The sequence below is a fragment of the Onthophagus taurus genome, chromosome 5, assembly GCF_036711975.1.
Source record: "Onthophagus taurus isolate NC chromosome 5, IU_Otau_3.0, whole genome shotgun sequence".
Lineage (NCBI taxonomy): Eukaryota > Metazoa > Arthropoda > Insecta > Coleoptera > Scarabaeidae > Onthophagus > Onthophagus taurus.
Window position 1 is genome coordinate 8796780 of NC_091970.1, and position 18730 is coordinate 8815509.

Sequence of the window (18730 nt, forward strand, 5' to 3'; positions counted from 1 at the left end):
AAATATCGCACCAATAACTCAAGTTGCTGGTCGACAGCGATTCCTATGACCTTGTTACTCATATTCTTCCACCGTCCTTCCATCGCGCAATTGTAACAAATATACCGTTAGATATAAAGAGGTCAGTTACCTCTCTCTAGACGGCACCTCAAGAGATCTTTCTTCTTCAACCGCCTCTTTCGTCTCCTCTCCACCCTTGGAGAGAGCTCGCGGTGTGATCCCGTGGTCTGGTTACTTCTTGCGCGATGGTACAGTGACCAACTGAGGAGGCCGTTCACCTTTTCCACTCATCATCATCTCCGGATTCTTCATCTCTCTTACGATTGTTGTAGATTGATGACGCATCGCCAAATTTAAATTGTACATGAAATAGGTAGTTAAAAGATTTCTTAGATCTTAATCTATTATTTAGCAATAAAATATTCCGGTGAAGTTTTCTAAATATACAGTTCGTTCCGAAAAAAGCGAAACAGGAAAAGTTTTAACAACACCAAAATTTTTTCGTCAAATAATAGCGGTCTTTAGGACGTGATTCTCGTGCTAAGTGTCCGGTAAATTGGGTAAAAACGAAATTTCGTCAATGCACCCGTGCACACACACGTGGCAAATAAATTCAAACCACGTACGCAAAGTTAGAAACTTCGTTATGTAAAATAACTGTCGTTGTTGATTGTGAACCCTCATACCTTTATGCGGTTTATTAGATTACTTTGTCTTGCATAAAAGTCGTGTTTAAGCATATCAAACTATTATAATGATAATAAAACTAACTAATTCTTTATTCAAATTGATCATAATGGTACTAAAACTCTAACAACTTTGCTTCTTAGTGCAAACTAAGACTTTAGGATTTTCTTCTACAACATTCCAGTTCTGGGTTAATTGAAAGTTTTCAACCCAAACTTTCTAACTACAATATCTTTAACCCTTTTCAGAATCAAGATTTTGTAGCTGTACCTCAAAGACCTGCACCAACAGCGATGCATGGTCGTGCGGTTCTGGTCTTGTGGTGCAATCCTCTTATAGTATATGATCATAAAGTAGACCTTCTCTAACTAAATTTATTTCATCTGGTAGTCATGATACGTTTAACTAGCAGGAAAGTTTCTAGTAAGGTCAGAATATAAAGAGATCTATCAGAATATTTCAAAGCCTCGAAGATCTATGTACCAGAATATTTGGAAGTTGAGGATGACATAATAGAGATGGTTAGCCTTTTCATATACTTGGGATCAACAAATACTTCCATGGGCTTAATATTAATCCATGGGATATATGTATTAACAAAATTAACACCTTTACAAGTCTTTGTAGTAACGTTTTCTTTTTCCTTCAAAACTTCGTTTGCTACTTTTCCTGCTATGGGGTTGAGGATTTTCCCTTTTTAACATCCAGCAGTAGTTTGTCATCATGTTAACGTTGCAGTGCCCCCATTTCTTTTATATCTTGGTTTGGGTCTTTTTTATTTCCTAGAAAGCCACTTATTTAAAAAACTTCCATGCTTTCCTTTCCTGGTCTTCCATTTTGAACTCGAAGTTTTCATCCATCATAAGTTTCCTTATATCGGGACTAACAAATACCCCTTCTTTAAGTTTTGCCTCAGAGAGGCCGGGAAACTGCTCACAGAGATATCTGAAACACTCTCCTTTTTATGCAATGCTTTGACGAATTGCTTCATCAGTCCCAACTTGATGTGAAGTGGCGGAAGTAGAATCTTTTTAGGACTCTCTTTCTCAACGTTCTTAACTCCAAGAACCAAAGTTTTTCTTGCTGGCCATTCTTTGTGTAGCTACTCTGTTGGCCTAGTAACACTTTCAAATCCCCACAAAGAGTCCACTTATGATCAGAGTACTTAAGCTTGTTAAGTACCAATTTGAGGTTCTCGAAACATTCTTTCAAATGATGTGAATGTCCTACTAGTACAGATGCATATTCGTTGTCATTGTGGCGAAGAACAGCTTTCAGACTTCTTTTAGAAGAATGTCTCCGTCAACCCAGGAACATTAGTACAAAAAACAAGCTCACTTCCAGAGAGAAAAAGGCTCAAACTTTTTTTTTCTCTACTTCTGTATCAAGAGAAGGATGTTCCAAGAGCCAACAAATGTCCTCGACCCTAAAACTTCGGCTGAATAATTTTTAAGTCTCTAACGAAATCGTTTAGTTCCGACTGCGTGAAGAGTTTTGGGTCATTGTAGGTGGGCTCACTGCTTTGAAACAAATGATCGACATCATCTAACATGTTTTCAAATGTAGCTGGAGGACAAGGTACAGGTAAATATATAAGTATAAGTCCCACAAATGTAGCAGCAACAATCTGTAGAAACCATTTCACAGCACAAAATTAAAACTGATGAAGAAAGAGTGCTCAGCAGAGAGGTTACATCAAGAGTGGTTTGATGTTGGCGCCACCTCGTTTTGTGACATCGATTTAAATGCCAGAATCCTAATCTGACGCCATCTTATTGCGAGTTATCAAAGGCACAGAATAACCAGAAGTGACCAAATTTTTAACACCAATAGCAGCATACCTTGGCAACTCGCTATAATATGGCGTCAGATTAGGATTCTGTGCTACAGAGAGTAACTTGACGTTGAGACTGGTGAGCAGGAATGGAGGGGGGAGCAGTATACTGGCAGCAAATCTAGTATGAACAGTATTCTACCAGTTTTTTTAAGAAAAGAAAGGCTGTCTCATATTGCCAGCCTAAATTTAGGCTGGTTCCTTTCGTAAAATAACTTATTTAGCTAAAAATATTATAGTTGAAATTTTATATAAATATATTCTGAAATTCTATTGTAGTACAACGATGTATATACGATATATTACCGGTACAGAGACATCTCTGTACTCCATACAGAGACAAATGGGATTGCGAATCATGAACGGATGTCTCATTAGTGGCATATTAAACGCTCTCCAATTCGAGATGATGCTTCAAGCGTAATTCGAGATTGTGAGGATGTAGGTACAATAGAATAAAATGAAATTAGAATAATACTTTCCAAAACTTGACAGAAATAAGTAAAGCACAATTTTGCATAGTTTTTTATAGACACGTCCAAAATAATCACTAATTCTTGTTCTTTTTTTACGGTATAAACTGACCTACCACTACTACTTCATAAAAGTAGTACGTTTTTACAAAACAATTCTTTGCATACATAAATAATTGGACCGCGTTATGCATCACTTGACTAAGCGACAAATGAATAATGTTGAGAAAAACCGAATTATCGTTTTCATCTCTCTAAAAATATAAGACTTATCAAAATAAACAGGCTCAAACTATTGAAACTTGGGAAAAATTCAAAAATTATCATGTGGCTTAAAAATCGATGATTATTTTTTAATCAATGATTTGATTTGAGAAAGTGACTAACAATAGATTAACTTTAGTTATAAAACTTCTGTTATATGATAACTAACTTGAGGTTTAAAATGTCAACCTCAATTTTGACATATTTGTAATCTTCATTAAAAATCCTTTAAAATGAGTACAAACACGACATATTTATCTTCAATATTAATGAAGTTATGGTCAACTTCCGGTTAAGAATGTCAACGTCAATTTTGACATATTTGTAATCGTCGTGAAAAATCCTTTAAAATGAGTCCAAACATGATACGTTTAATTCCAATATTACTCGAGATATAAGAACTTCCGGTTTGAAATGTCAATGTCATTTTGACATACTCTTAATTTTTATAAGATGTCTTAATATTTGTCACAAAAACAAAAATATAATAAAAAGAAAATAAAAAATTAAGGTTGGTATTAATATTTAAAAATTAAATTGTTATCTTCATTGTTGCCAACTTCGGGTTTAATGTTTTTTATTCTAACTTTTTTGTTTTTTAAGATAAGTGCGTCATCTTTGGACTCATTTTAAAGGTTTTTTAATGAAGATGACAAATATGTCAAAATTGACGTTGACGTTTCAAACCGGAAGTGATTGTATTTCCATTAATATTAAAGTTAAATATATCGAGTTTGGACTCATTTGACAGGATTTTCTATGAAGTTGACAAATATGTCAAAGTTAAAAGTTGAAAGTTCGAACTTTCTGGTTTTTTGTGATAAATGCGTCAAGTTTGGACTCATTTTAAAGGTTATTTTATGAAGATTACGAATATAATGATAAAATTAAATTATTCGTTCTAGTTTTAGTTCAATAAAAATATACAACATAGTAATATCTTATGCTAACTAGCGCTACCTACCACTGTCACTAGAACTAACACTCTCAAGACTGCTAAACCCGAATAATTCTAGTTCTAGGTCTTGTATTAGTTCTAGTGATAGTGCTAGTGTAAAACTAGAACTAACACTCGTGTGTCTGAAGACGAAAGATAGTTTTTCCAACAAAAAAAAATCAATTAATGTTTTTCACAAAATAATGTTAAGTCAAAAGGAAGATTTTGTCAAAATCTAAATGAAATAGGAACCCCGTTGGCTAGACCAGAGTATTATTGCTTATTATCTCCGTAAAATATTGCGGAAAATGTTGAGAGATTAGCATAAACTTGTATAAATTTTGCAAGTTGGTTCAAAAAGATGCAGCACATATTCGGTAACTGATTCCAGAAAGTTCAGAATCAGTTCTAAGTATTTAGACAACGTTGAGGTTGGACTTTATTCTATTGTCGTACTTACAATAGATTCTGTTGTTATTCAAAGCTACATTTTAAAACTTTCCAAACATATGCATTATTGCATCTTTTGGCAAATACTAAAACTTATCAGAATCAGCTATAAATGTTTACATAAAATTGATTCCGAAAGTTCAGAATCGCAATCTTGGTTGATAATTATAGATAGGATTAAGATAACTGAAGAATAGTTTCAGTAGATAGTCTTCAACCAGTAGTATTCTAATCTCCAAGCACTTAGTAGTGTTTTGGTAACAGTCATAGTCTTCTGAAAGCATTAAATAGTCTTTGCGAACAATATCTAGCTTTCTCCAAGCAATTAGTAGTCTTTCCAACAATATTTAGCATTCTGAGAGTAGTTAATAATCTTTTGAAAACAGTATCTTGTCTTTCCAAGCAGATAATAGTTTCTCCCAGCAGTATTTAGTCTTCTCCAAGCAGGTTGTAATCTTTTCAACTAGTATATCGCGCTTGGAAAGCAGCAAATAATCTTATGGAAACAGTATTTCGTCTTTCCAAGCAGTTTGTTTGCACTGTCTAGTCTTCTCCAAGCAGATTGTAATCTTTTCCACCAGTATCTAGAATTCTGGCAGCATTAGGTAGCTTTTTGGGAAGCATACCTCTTCTTTCCAAGCAGTTATTAACCTTTTCCAGAAGTGTATCTAACACTCTGGAGGTGGTAGGTAGCTTTTTGGAAAACATATCTCTTTTCCAAACAATTATTAAAGTCTTTGAAAGCAATAAATGAATTAAAATAATAAATTAAAAGCAATTCATGGTATTACTATTTTGGACGATTATATTGAAGATTATTACAATTTATGTACGTAATCAGTTAAAAAATTTTACGTAAAAAGTGTCTTATCTTCTTTGTTTAACCTTGATGGGTAAAGATGAAGATAAGTAAATGAAATCGGGATAGGCATCGATATTTCGCCGATATCCGCGAAAAGTCATTACACTCACTCAGCGAGACGTCGTTATTCAAGGCCGTCGTAGAAAACGTAAACAGTCTGCCGCCGTTCTGTGCATGCAAATGAAATTCGCGGTAGGGAATCACAATTATCTTAGTCTATAGTCTCTGTACAAGACAACAACAACAAAAACTGGGCGTGTTTAGATCGATTGTTCGTCTGCGCCGCCGGAAATAGACAACGCGCGCGGTGCGAAAAAATCCGGACTACCCCGTTTGAATAATGGAACGAAAAATCACAGACGCAAAGTGCATAGAAAAAATTTCCATACTTATGATTCATTGCATTAATTATTTTTCTCGATAAAATTGGAGCCCCTCAGACGCAGCTGCCGGTGTTACGCAAAAAAAGATGGTCCGGACGGGACACAACAAAACAACGCGTGCCCCCGGACTAAAGAAGTAAAAGAGATGGAGGCGCTGTGTCGTGGCCTACTTACGTTTCACGGGGCGCGCTCTTGTTCCTTTAAATAAAACGGTGCATTGACCTTGCGCACTACGCCCGGTTGCGCCATTCGCGGCCTTAACATACTATATATAGATACTACGGCCGTTTATATCATTCGAAACGAGATAATAAACCACTCGAAGACATTTTTGACCACCTTAAAATTTTGATTTAAAATTTTTTGCAAAAAAGTTTCTCAATTAATCTCAAGATTTTAATACATTATTGACTTTTGCCAAATTGTAAGAATCAGAACCAGAAAAATTCTAAATTTGATGATTTTGCCATATAAAATAATTATTAGCCCAAAAATATTGTCCAAAATCCAACTTGTAATAGAAACAAATCAAGTTGTGGTGGAGCAGATCTAAGTTATGATGGACCTAAACCAAGCTGGATGCAAATTAAGTATAGCCGATAGATCCACGCTTTGGTCCACAAGTATAATCACGCGATTCCAGGAACTGGACATGGTTGGAGACTGAGACGTTTTGATCAGAAAGGAATTTTTTCTCAAAATGTCTTCTGGAGAAACAGAAAATACCAGACCACTCTTAAAATACGATCTATGATCTATGGCATCTATGCTATAAAATCACTTATTCAATCACTTGTCCAGTTCCTCAAGCATTAGAAGTACCAAGTCCCATAGATGTTTGAAAACAAGAACATCTTGGTACAGAGATAGTCTGAAGAAGACACGTCTAATACAAGATTTCTTTAAACCATCAATTCCTTTGATAATCTTGCATAAATAATCTTCTCAAATATCTTTGACAGCGTTGGATTCTTTTTTCCCGGTTTTGACAACATCAATATTTCTGCCTTTTTCCAAGTTGTTGGGAAATAACCAAACTTGGCCGATTATTTTATCTCGCAGGTTTTTCAAAACTATGTATATTAAACGTAATTACTAGATTGATGTCTAGTTGATACTCTCGATAACTTTACTGCTGTTTGGATTATCTGCTCTGCATTCAAATTTTGCTTCAGCTTCTTTTTTTAAGTATTTTTGCGACGTTGTTATCAAATAATTTTTTAATGTTGTTTTGAATGAGATTAATGTTAAATTGAATATTATTATATTATTTTATATTGATAAATGTTAAGTGAAGAACTGAATGAATTTCTGATGGTGTGCTATTCCTCTATTGGTTCTTCCTCTACTTACTGTTCTAAAGTCTTCGCCTAGCGCCAAATAGATAGCTGATATACAAGCAATATCGACATTGTAAGAAGACATAAGTTGTATAGTCCGCTTAGAAGCAGTTTCAACTTCGTTTAAAGGTTCGAATGCGTTAAAAATTAGAGATGATAGGTAAAATAACTGATTTACGACTCTAACTTATTGCTCGAAACGGACATAGATTGATATAGTTGGAATCTACGCCTCAAATAATCCCGAAATGATACCCAACACGATATATTTTCATTAATTTTGATTTTAACCCTCCATCTTAACTTTTACGTCAATCCGCCATTTTGGAACAAACAGAATTTCATCAAACCCCATCGAGTTTGTACTCAAATTAAAGGAAATTCGATAAGGAATTCATTATTAATTTCAAAATTAACGAAATTTTTATTATAAACGAAATAATTAATTAAAATCGATTTATTATGATATTTTTGAAATCCCCAATTAAAATTATCCCAAAACGATACCCAACACGATATATTTTCATTAATTTTGATTTTAACCCTCCATCTTAATTTTTACGTCAATCCGCCATTTTGGAATAAATAAAATTTCATCAAACCCCATCGAGTTTGTACTCAAATTAAAGGAAATTCGATGAGGAATTCAAAATTAATTTCAAAATTAACGAAATTTTTATTATAAAGGAAATAATTAATTAAAACCGATTTATTATTAATTTTTATTAGGATATTTTTGAAATCCCCGATTTAAATCATCCCAAAACGAAACCCAACACGATATATTTTCATTAATTTTGATTTTAACCCTCCATCTTAATTTTTACGTCAATCCGCCATTTTGGAGCAAACAAAATTTCATCAAACCCCGTCGAGTTTGTACTCAAATTAAAGGAAATTCGATAAGGAATTTAAAATTAATTTCAAAATTAACGAAATTTTTATTATAAACGAAATAATTAATTAAAACCGATTTATTATTAAATTTTTGTTGATATTTTTGAAATCCGCGATTTAAATCATCCCAAAACGATACCCAACACGATATATTTTCATTAATTTTGATTTTAACCCTCCATCTTAATTTTTACGTCAATCCGCCATTTTGGAGCAAACAAAATTTCATCAAACCCCGTCGAGTTTGTACTCAAATTAAAGGAAATTCGATAAGGAATTTAAAATTAATTTCAAAATTAACGAAATTTTTATTATAAACGAAATAATTAATTAAAACCGATTTATTATTAAATTTTTGTTGATATTTTTGAAATCCGCGATTTAAATCATCCCAAAACGATACCCAACACGATATATTTTCATTAATTTTGATTTTAACCCTCCATCTTAATTTTTACGTCAATCCGCCATTTTGGAACAAACAAAATTTCTTCAAATCCCATCGAGTTTGTACTCAAATTAACGGAAATTCGACAAGGAATTCAAAATTAATTTCAAAATGAACGAAATTTTTATTATAAACGAAATAATTAATTAAAACCGATTTATTATTAAATTTTTGTTATGATATTTTTGAAATCCGCGATTTAAATCATCCCAAAACGATACCCAACTCGATATATTTTCATTAATTTTGATTTTAACCCTCCATCTTAATTTTTACGTCAATCCGCCATTTTGGAACAAACAAAATTTCATCAAACCCCATCGAGTTTGTACTCAAATTAACGGAAATTCGATAAGGAATTCAAAATTAATTTCAAAATGAACGAAATTTTTATTATAAACGAAATAATTAATTAAAACCGATTTATTATTAAATTTTTATTATGATATTTTTGAAATCCGCGATTTAAATCATCCCAAAACGATACCCAACTCGATATATTTTCATTAATTTTGATTTTAACCCTCCATCTTAATTTTTACGTCAATCCGCCATTTTGGAACAAACAAAATTTCATCAAACCCCGTCGAGTTTGTACTCAAATTAACGGAAATTCGATGAGGAATTCAAAATTAATTTCAAAATAAACGAAATTTTTATTATAAACGAAATAATTAATTAAAACCGATTTATTATTAAATTTTTATTATGATATTTTTGAAATCCGCGATTTAAATCATCCCAAAACGATACCCAACACGATATATTTTCATTAATTTTGATTTTAACCCTCCATCTTAATTTTTACGTCAATCCGCCATTTTGGAACAAACAAAATTTCTTCAAATCCCATCGAGTTTGTACTCTAATTAACGGAAATTCGATAAGGAATTCAAAATTAATTTCAAAATGAACGAAATTTTTATTATAAACGAAATAATTAATTAAAACCGATTTATTATTAAATTTTTATTATGATATTTTTGAAATCCGCGATTTAAATCATCCCAAAACGATACCCAACTCGATATATTTTCATTAATTTTGATTTTAACCCTCCATCTTAATTTTTACGTCAATCCGCCATTTTGGAACAAACAAAATTTCATCAAACCCCGTCGAGTTTGTACTCAAATTAACGGAAATTCGATGAGGAATTCAAAATTAATTTCAAAATAAACGAAATTTTTATTATAAACGAAATAATTAATTAAAACCGATTTATTATTAAATTTTTATTATGATATTTTTGAAATCCGCGATTTAAATCATCCCAAAACGATACCCAACACGATATATTTTCATTAATTTTGATTTTAACCCTCCATCTTAATTTTTACGTCAATCCGCCATTTTGGAACAAACAAAATTTCTTCAAATCCCATCGAGTTTGTACTCTAATTAACGGAAATTCGATAAGGAATTCAAAATTAATTTCAAAATGAACGAAATTTTTATTATAAACGAAATAATTAATTAAAACCGATTTATTATTAAATTTTTGTTATGATATTTTTGAAATCCGCGATTTAAATCATCCCAAAACGATACCCAACTCGATATATTTTCATTAATTTTGATTTTAACCCTCCATCTTAATTTTTACGTCAATCCGCCATTTTGGAACAAACAAAATTTCATCAAACCCCGTCGAGTTTGTACTCAAATTAACGGAAATTCGATGAGGAATTCAAAATTAATTTCAAAATGAACGAAATTTTTATTATAAACGAAATACTTAATTAAAACCGATTTATTATTAAATTTTTATTATGATATTTTTGAAATCCGCGATTTAAATCATCCCAAAACGATACCCAACACGATATATTTTCATTAATTTTGATTTTAACCTTCCATCTTAATTTTTACGTCAATCCGCCATTTTGCAACAAACAAAATTTCATGAAACGCCATCGAGTTTGTACTCAAATTAACGGAAATTCGATAAGGAATTCAAATATTAATTTCAAAATGAACGAAATTTTTATTATAAACGAAATAATTAATTAAAACCGATTTATTATTAATTTTTATTAGGATATTTTTGAAATCCGCAATTTATATCATCCCCAACACGATATATTTTTATTAATTTTGATTTTAACCCTCCATCTTAATTTTTACGTCAATCCGCCATTTTGGAACAAACAAAATTTTATCAAACCCCATCGAGTTTGTACTCAAATTAACGGAAATTCGATGAGGAATTCAAAATTAGTGGGTATATTAATCCTCTTTGCTTTTGAAGTGTTGAAGATGGTCTTTTAGGTTGAAATCGGTTATATATTAGTTTTATTATTAAAAAATTGTTAATATTTTAAGTATATAATATCTTGCAAGAACGCAACGTAATCATAAAATTATCAAATCTAACGCGGCGAGTTTATAACAGAATTTATTACTCAGCATATCAAGTTTCTCCACATTAAGTGAAAAATTTTAAACTCAATTAATATTAAAACATAAAGATTAGTATCCTTACGTCATTCTTTATCCAGATAAGAACCAAAATTTACAACGAAATTATTGTATAAGAAAAGATAAATAAATGTATCCAACCCCACTACGATAGATATCGCCGATATATATTGTACAGAGTGTAGTGGTTTTTTTAAGTCGTACACGTGAGTATAAAAGCGTTACGCGAACCGATACGCACGCATTGTTGTGTTAAACACCGCCTAAGTATAACATTTCATTGTGGTGACATAAAAAAAATGTTTAAATTAATGAAAGTATAATTGAATAATAATTTTTTCGGGACAATTCCTAACGATCAAATTATTGTGGTGCAAAGCCGCGACGGATACTGAACCACAACCAAAGAGATCTCTTCGTCTCTCGAAGAAGAAGTAGTAGTGGCAGCTCGGTAAAACTTAAATTGTGCCACACTTCTTTGGTACTACGCACAAGTGCCCGGATAGGCGCTTATGCAAGAAGTCACTATTATTTTTTCGTTTCATTTTGAAAATTGTGATTCAATGAACTATTTTATCGAAATTAAATCTTAATATGAAGGAAGAAATAATTAATTACGTGAAAACGTACGTGAACGGTCGTAAGAAAAGTCAGAAAAAAATCGTTAAGAAAAGAATTAAGCGGGTTAAAGAAGAAAATGGACCGGAAACGAGAAATTGTAAGTTATTAAGTTTTACTTTATGGATTCAATCTTTCTGGGTTAAATCTTGATGGATTAAATTTTGATGAATAGAAACAATTTTTGTTATATCGATTTGTAGTTTATTGCCCTCGCGAATGTGACTCCGTTGCGATTATTTCATTTCGCATCGCTCCTTTTTCGAAATTGGCCAATCAAAATATAAATCGAGGGAGCAGTGAACCCGATTTTTTGGAGTCAATACACTTCCAAACTGAACACCATGCCTGACAGTAATTGAGAGGAGCACAATCAAAAATTAAGCAACGAAAAAAAAAATCGGGCTCCTTAAATTACTTTGGGAACCAATTGAGAAATTATTTTTAATTCTCGTTTTCTCTTTAGAGATCGCCCAAAGTTATTTCTAATTTAAGAAAGTTCTCAAAGAAAACATTCCTCCTAACATGGTTGCGCACCCCATTTTAAATGGTTTATTGTATCCGGCATTAACCGGGATCGAAATCTTTCACCTATTACACACGAAGAGATCGCGAGAGCTTCAGCGAGCGCCGAGTTACAGCTCACCCACTTTCTACTCGTTCCTGACTTTGGAAAAATTCGAAATTTATTATCCCGAGCGCTCGAAATGCATCCAGGAAACCCACGCGATAGTTTTCAGTCCCGAACAGTTCAACGAACCTAACTGCCTTATTGTCATTTTATGTAACAGTAACTGAAAAGGTTAGAGAGACTTAAAAGGAATGTGAAACTTTGAAAAGGTTTTTTCAAATTTTTATAGACGTTAAATTAAAAAAAAATAAATAATTCATTTTATACAACACAAAAAATCCTTTAAAATGAGTACAAACTCGATGGGTTTATCTCAAAAAACAACCGAGTTATAACTCATTTAAATCCAACTTCACGTTGTTTAACTTTATATGGCTAACTTCATGATTAGCTTTATTTTTTGAGATAACCACATCGAGTTTGGGTTCATTTTAAAGGAAATTTAATGGAGATTAAGAATTTTTGGCCCAAATTATTCAAATTAACACCAAATAATTATTTCTATTTTAAAAATAAATTAAATCACCCGTTATTTGGGTCGTCTTTATCTGTCGTATACACTCAGGTTCTTGCCAAGAGTTTTGTTCAGAAGTAAAATAGATCTTAAAGATGTGATACAACGTTTTAAACTTATTATTTATTAATAAATTTCGTTTTTATTTTGTTTTTAGTGGAAGATATGGAGCAATACCTTCATTACATTGGAGGTGGAGCCGGTGCTTTGGCTTTGACGGGAGTTGCCGCAGCTTCAGCGTTTTATTTGGCAAGCAGACCAGCACCACAAAAACCACTATTTCCTCTAGATGAACAGTGCACGCTTTTACCGGTAAATACATCGTTTTAAATCTTATTACGTATTCTCTACGTCGAAGATGTAACAAAATTAGAAACCACGATGTATTTTTAGAGACCACTACAAGAAAATAATCCACTAAAAAAAGTTTTTAATACAACTCGGCTATTTAAAAGAGATGATGAACTCTAAAGATTTTTTTTTCGTTGAGATGATGATCGAGAATGTTCCGTTAGCATTGAACTGAATCAATCAAAGTTTTTCGTTCGTCTAACGGACTGTGAGTGGGTCAATGATACTTTATTTAAGCGCCAAAAGAATCATCAAGATAATGATCTCATAAAAAAAGTAGTTGCTAAAAAGAATCGTATCTCAAAAACGAATTGAGATATGATGATGAAGTAAAGATCATTTTGTAGCAAATTTAATGTAGATTCAATGTGCCATAAATAATTTCTTACTATCCATAAATCACGTTGTTATGATTCTTTAAACTTAGCTCCGCTTGTTTGATTGTAAAAAACAAAAATTTAAAAAAATCATAAATGAGATAAAGCACATTTTAAAGCAAATTTAATGAAGATTTGGTGTGCCATAAATGATTTCTTATATTCCATAAACCTGGTCATTATGATTTTTTAAACTGAGCTCTACATTTTTATTAATATATAAAAAAATAGAAATTAAAGAAATTGTATCTTTAGAACGAATTGAGATATAACGATGAAGTAAAGAGCATTTTAAAGCAAATTTAATGAAGATTTAATATGCCTTAAATGATTTCTTATTTTCCATAAACTTGGATGTTATGATTTTTTAAGGTCAGTTCTGCATCTTTATTTCTTCGTAAAAAACAGAAATATAGAAAATTAAGTATCTTAAAAACAAATTGAGATATAACGATGAGATAAACCACGTTTTAAAGCAAATTTAATGAAGATTTGGTGTGCCATAAATGATTTCTTATATTCCATAAACCTGGTCATTATGATTTTTTAACCTCAGCTCTACATTTTTATTAATATATAAAAAAATAGAAATTAAAGAGATTGTATCTTGAGAACGAATTGAGATATAACGATGAAGTAAAGAACATTTTAAAGCAAATTTAATGAAGATTTAATATGCCTTAAATGATTTCTTATTTTCCATAAACTTGGATGTTATGATTTTTTAAGGTCAGTTCTGCATCTTTATTTTTTCGTAAAAAACACAAATTTAGAAAATCTCGTATCTTAAAAACAAATTGAGATACAACGATGAGATAAACCACATTTTAAAGCAAATTTAATGAAGATTTGATGTGCCATAAATGATTTGTTATATTCCATAAACCTGGTCATTATGATTTTTTAAACTCAGCTCTACATTTTTATTAATATATAAAAAAATAGAAATTAAAGAGATTGTATCTTGAGAACGAATTGAGATATAACGATGAAGTAAAGAACATTTTAAAGCAAATTTAATGAAGATTTAATATGCCTTAAATGATTTCTTATTTTCCATAAACTTGGATGTTATGATTTTTTAAAGTCAGTTCTGCATCTTTATTTTTTCGTAAAAAACAGAAATTTAGAAAATCTCGTATCTTAAAAACAAATTGAGATATAACGATGAGATAAAGCACATTTTAAAGTAAATTTAATGAAGATTTGGTGTGCCATAAATGATTTCTTACATTCCATAAACCTGGACGTTGTGATTTTTTTAAACTTAGCTCTACATTTTTATTAATTTATAAAAAAATAGAAATTAAAGAAATTGTATCTTTAGAACGAATTGAGATATAACGATGAAGTAAAGAACATTTTAAAGCAAATTTAATGAAGATTTAATATGCCTTAAATGATTTCTTATTTTCCATAAACTTGGATGTTATGATTTTTTAAAGTCAGTTCTGCATCTTTATTTTTTCGTAAAAAACAGAAATTTAGAAAATCTCGTATCTTAAAAACAAATTGAGATATAACGATGAGATAAAGCACATTTTAAAGTAAATTTAATGAAGATTTGGTGTGCCATAAATGATTTCTTACATTCCATAAACCTGGACGTTGTGATTTTTTTAAACTTAGCTCTACATTTTTATTAATTTATAAAAAAATAGAAATTAAAGAAATTGTATCTTTAGAACGAATTGAGATATAACGATGAAGTAAAGAACATTTTAAAGCAAATTTAATGAAGATTTAATATGCCTTAAATGATTTCTTATTTTCCATAAACTTGGATGTTATGATTTTTTAAGGTCAGTTCTGCATCTTTATTTCTTCGTAAAAAACAGAAATATAGAAAATTAAATATCTTAAAAACAAATTGAGATATAACGATGAGATAAACCACGTTTTAAAGCAAATTTAATGAAGATTTGGTGTGCCATAAATGATTTCTTACATTCCATAAACCTGGTCATTATGATTTTTTAAACTCAGCTCTACATTTTTATTAATATATAAAAAAATAGAAATTAAAGAAATTGTATCTTGAGAACGAATTGAGATATAACGATGAAGTAAAGACATTTTAAAGCAAATTTAATGAAGATTTAATATGCCTTAAATGATTTCTTATTTTCCATAAACTTGGATGTTATGATTTTTTAAAGTCAGTTCTGCATCTTTATTTTTTCGTAAAAAACAGAAATTTAGAAAATCTCGTATCTTAAAAACAAATTGAGATATAACGATGAGATAAAGCACATTTTAAAGTAAATTTAATGAAGATTTGGTGTGCCATAAATGATTTCTTACATTCCATAAACCTGGACGTTGTGATTTTTTTAAACTTAGCTCTACATTTTTATTAATTTATAAAAAAATAGAAATTAAAGAAATTGTATCTTTAGAACGAATTGAGATATAACGATGAAGTAAAGAACATTTTAAAGCAAATTTAATGAAGATTTAATATGCCTTAAATGATTTCTTATTTTCCATAAACTTGGATGTTATGATTTTTTAAAGTCAGTTCTGCATCTTTATTTTTTCGTAAAAAACAGAAATTTAGAAAATCTCGTATCTTAAAAACAAATTGAGATATAACGATGAGATAAAGCACATTTTAAAGTAAATTTAATGAAGATTTGGTGTGCCATAAATGATTTCTTACATTCCATAAACCTGGACGTTGTGATTTTTTTAAACTTAGCTCTACATTTTTATTAATTTATAAAAAAATAGAAATTAAAGAAATTGTATCTTTAGAACGAATTGAGATATAACGATGAAGTAAAGAACATTTTAAAGCAAATTTAATGAAGATTTAATATGCCTTAAATGATTTCTTATTTTCCATAAACTTGGATGTTATGATTTTTTAAGGTCAGTTCTGCATCTTTATTTCTTCGTAAAAAACAGAAATATAGAAAATTAAATATCTTAAAAACAAATTGAGATATAACGATGAGATAAACCACGTTTTAAAGCAAATTTAATGAAGATTTGGTGTGCCATAAATGATTTCTTACATTCCATAAACCTGGTCATTATGATTTTTTAAACTCAGCTCTACATTTTTATTAATATATAAAAAAATAGAAATTAAAGAAATTGTATCTTGAGAACGAATTGAGATATAACGATGAAGTAAAGACATTTTAAAGCAAATTTAATGAAGATTTAATATGCCTTAAATGATTTCTTATTTTCCATAAACTTGGATGTTATGATTTTTTAAAGTCAGTTCTGCATCTTTATTTTTTCGTAAAAAACAGAAATTTAGAAAATCTCGTATCTTAAAAACAAATTGAGATATAACGATGAGATAAAGCACATTTTAAAGTAAATTTAATGAAGATTTGGTGTGCCATAAATGATTTCTTACATTCCATAAACCTGGACGTTGTGATTTTTTTAAACTTAGCTCTACATTTTTATTAATTTATAAAAAAATAGAAATTAAAGAAATTGTATCTTTAGAACGAATTGAGATATAACGATGAAGTAAAGAACATTTTAAAGCAAATTTAATGAAGATTTAATATGCCTTAAATGATTTCTTATTTTCCATAAACTTGGATGTTATGATTTTTTAAGGTCAGTTCTGCATCTTTATTTCTTCGTAAAAAACAGAAATATAGAAAATTAAGTATCTTAAAAACAAATTGAGATATAACGATGAGATAAACCACGTTTTAAAGCAAATTTAATGAAGATTTGGTGTGCCATAAATGATTTCTTATATTCCATAAACCTGGTCATTATGATTTTTTCAACTCAGCTCTACATTTTTATTAATATATAAAAAAATAGAAATTAAAGAAATTGTATCTTTAGAACGAATTGAGATATAACGATGAAGTAAAGAACATTTTAAAGCAAATTTAATGAAGATTTAATATGCCTTAAATGATTTCTTATTTTCCATAAACTTGGATGTTATGATTTTTTAAGGTCAGTTCTGCATCTTTATTTTTTCGTAAAAAACACAAATTTAGAAAATCTCGTATCTTAAAAACAAATTGAGATATAACGATGAGATAAAGCACATTTTAAAGTAAATTTAATGAAGATTTGGTGTGCCATAAATGATTTCTTACATTCCATAAACCTGGTCATTATGATTTTTTAAACTCAGCTCTACATTTTTATTAATTTATAAAAAAATAGAAATTAAAGAAATTGTATCTTGAAAACGAATTGAGATATAACGATGAAGTAAAGAACATTTTAAAGCAAATTTAATGAAGATTTAATGTGTCTTAAATGATTTCTTATTTTCCATAAACTTGGTTGTTATGATTTTTTAAGATCAGTTCTGCATCTTTATTTCTTCGTAAAAAACAGAAATTTAGAAAATCTCATATCTTAAAAACAAATTGAGATATAACGATGAGATAAAGCACGTTTTAAAGCAAATTTAATGAAGATTTGGTGTGCCATAAATGATTTCTTACATTCCATAAACCTGGTCATTATGATTTTTTAAACTCAGCTCTACATTTTTATTAATATATAAAAAAATAGAAATTAAAGAAATTGTATCTTGAGAACGAATTGAGATATAACGATGAAGTAAAGAACATTTTAAAGCAAATTTAATGAAGATTTAATGTGTCTTAAATGATTTCTTATTTTCCATAAACTTGGTTGTTATGATTTTTTAAGATCAGTTCTGCATCTTTATTTCTTCGTAAAAAACAGAAATTTAGAAAATCTCATATCTTAAAAACAAATTGAGATATAACGATGAGATAAACCACGTTTTAAAGCAAATTTAATGAAGATTTGGTGTGCCATAAATGATTTCTTATATTCCATAAACCTGGTCATTATGATTTTTTAACCTCAGCTCTACATTTTTATTAATATATAAAAAAATAGAAATTAAAGAAATTGTATCTTGAGAACGAATTGAGATATAACGATGAGATAAAGCACATTTTAAAGTAAATTTAATGAAGATTTGGTGTGCCATAAATGATTTCTTACATTCCATAAACCTGGTCATTATGATTTTTTAACCTCAGCTCTACATTTTTATTAATATATAAAAAAATAGAAATTAAAGAGATTGTATCTTGAGAACGAATTGAGATATAACGATGAAGTAAAGAACATTTTAAAGCAAATTTAATGAAGATTTAATATGCCTTAAATGATTTCTTATTTTCCATAAACTTGGATGTTATGATTTTTTAAAGTCAGTTCTGCATCTTTATTTTTTCGTAAAAAACACAAATTTAGAAAAT

At 29.8% G+C, this 18730-nt stretch overlaps 1 protein-coding gene across 3 annotated transcripts in view; it reads left to right on the forward strand.

Moving 5' to 3' along the window:
• Positions 1-18730, forward strand: part of LOC111413405 (long-chain-fatty-acid--CoA ligase 5) — a 40420-nt gene that overhangs the window by 10503 nt on the left and 11187 nt on the right. For 2 of the 3 annotated variants that reach the window (XM_023044362.2, XM_023044363.2), the window contains exon 2: positions 12917-13071. In XM_023044362.2, coding sequence (XP_022900130.1) covers positions 12917-13071 — 155 coding nt within the window. Of the gene's footprint in view, positions 1-11245; positions 11715-12916; positions 13072-18730 lie in introns of those variants that run through there. The other variant, XM_023044361.2, reaches the window with a different exon arrangement.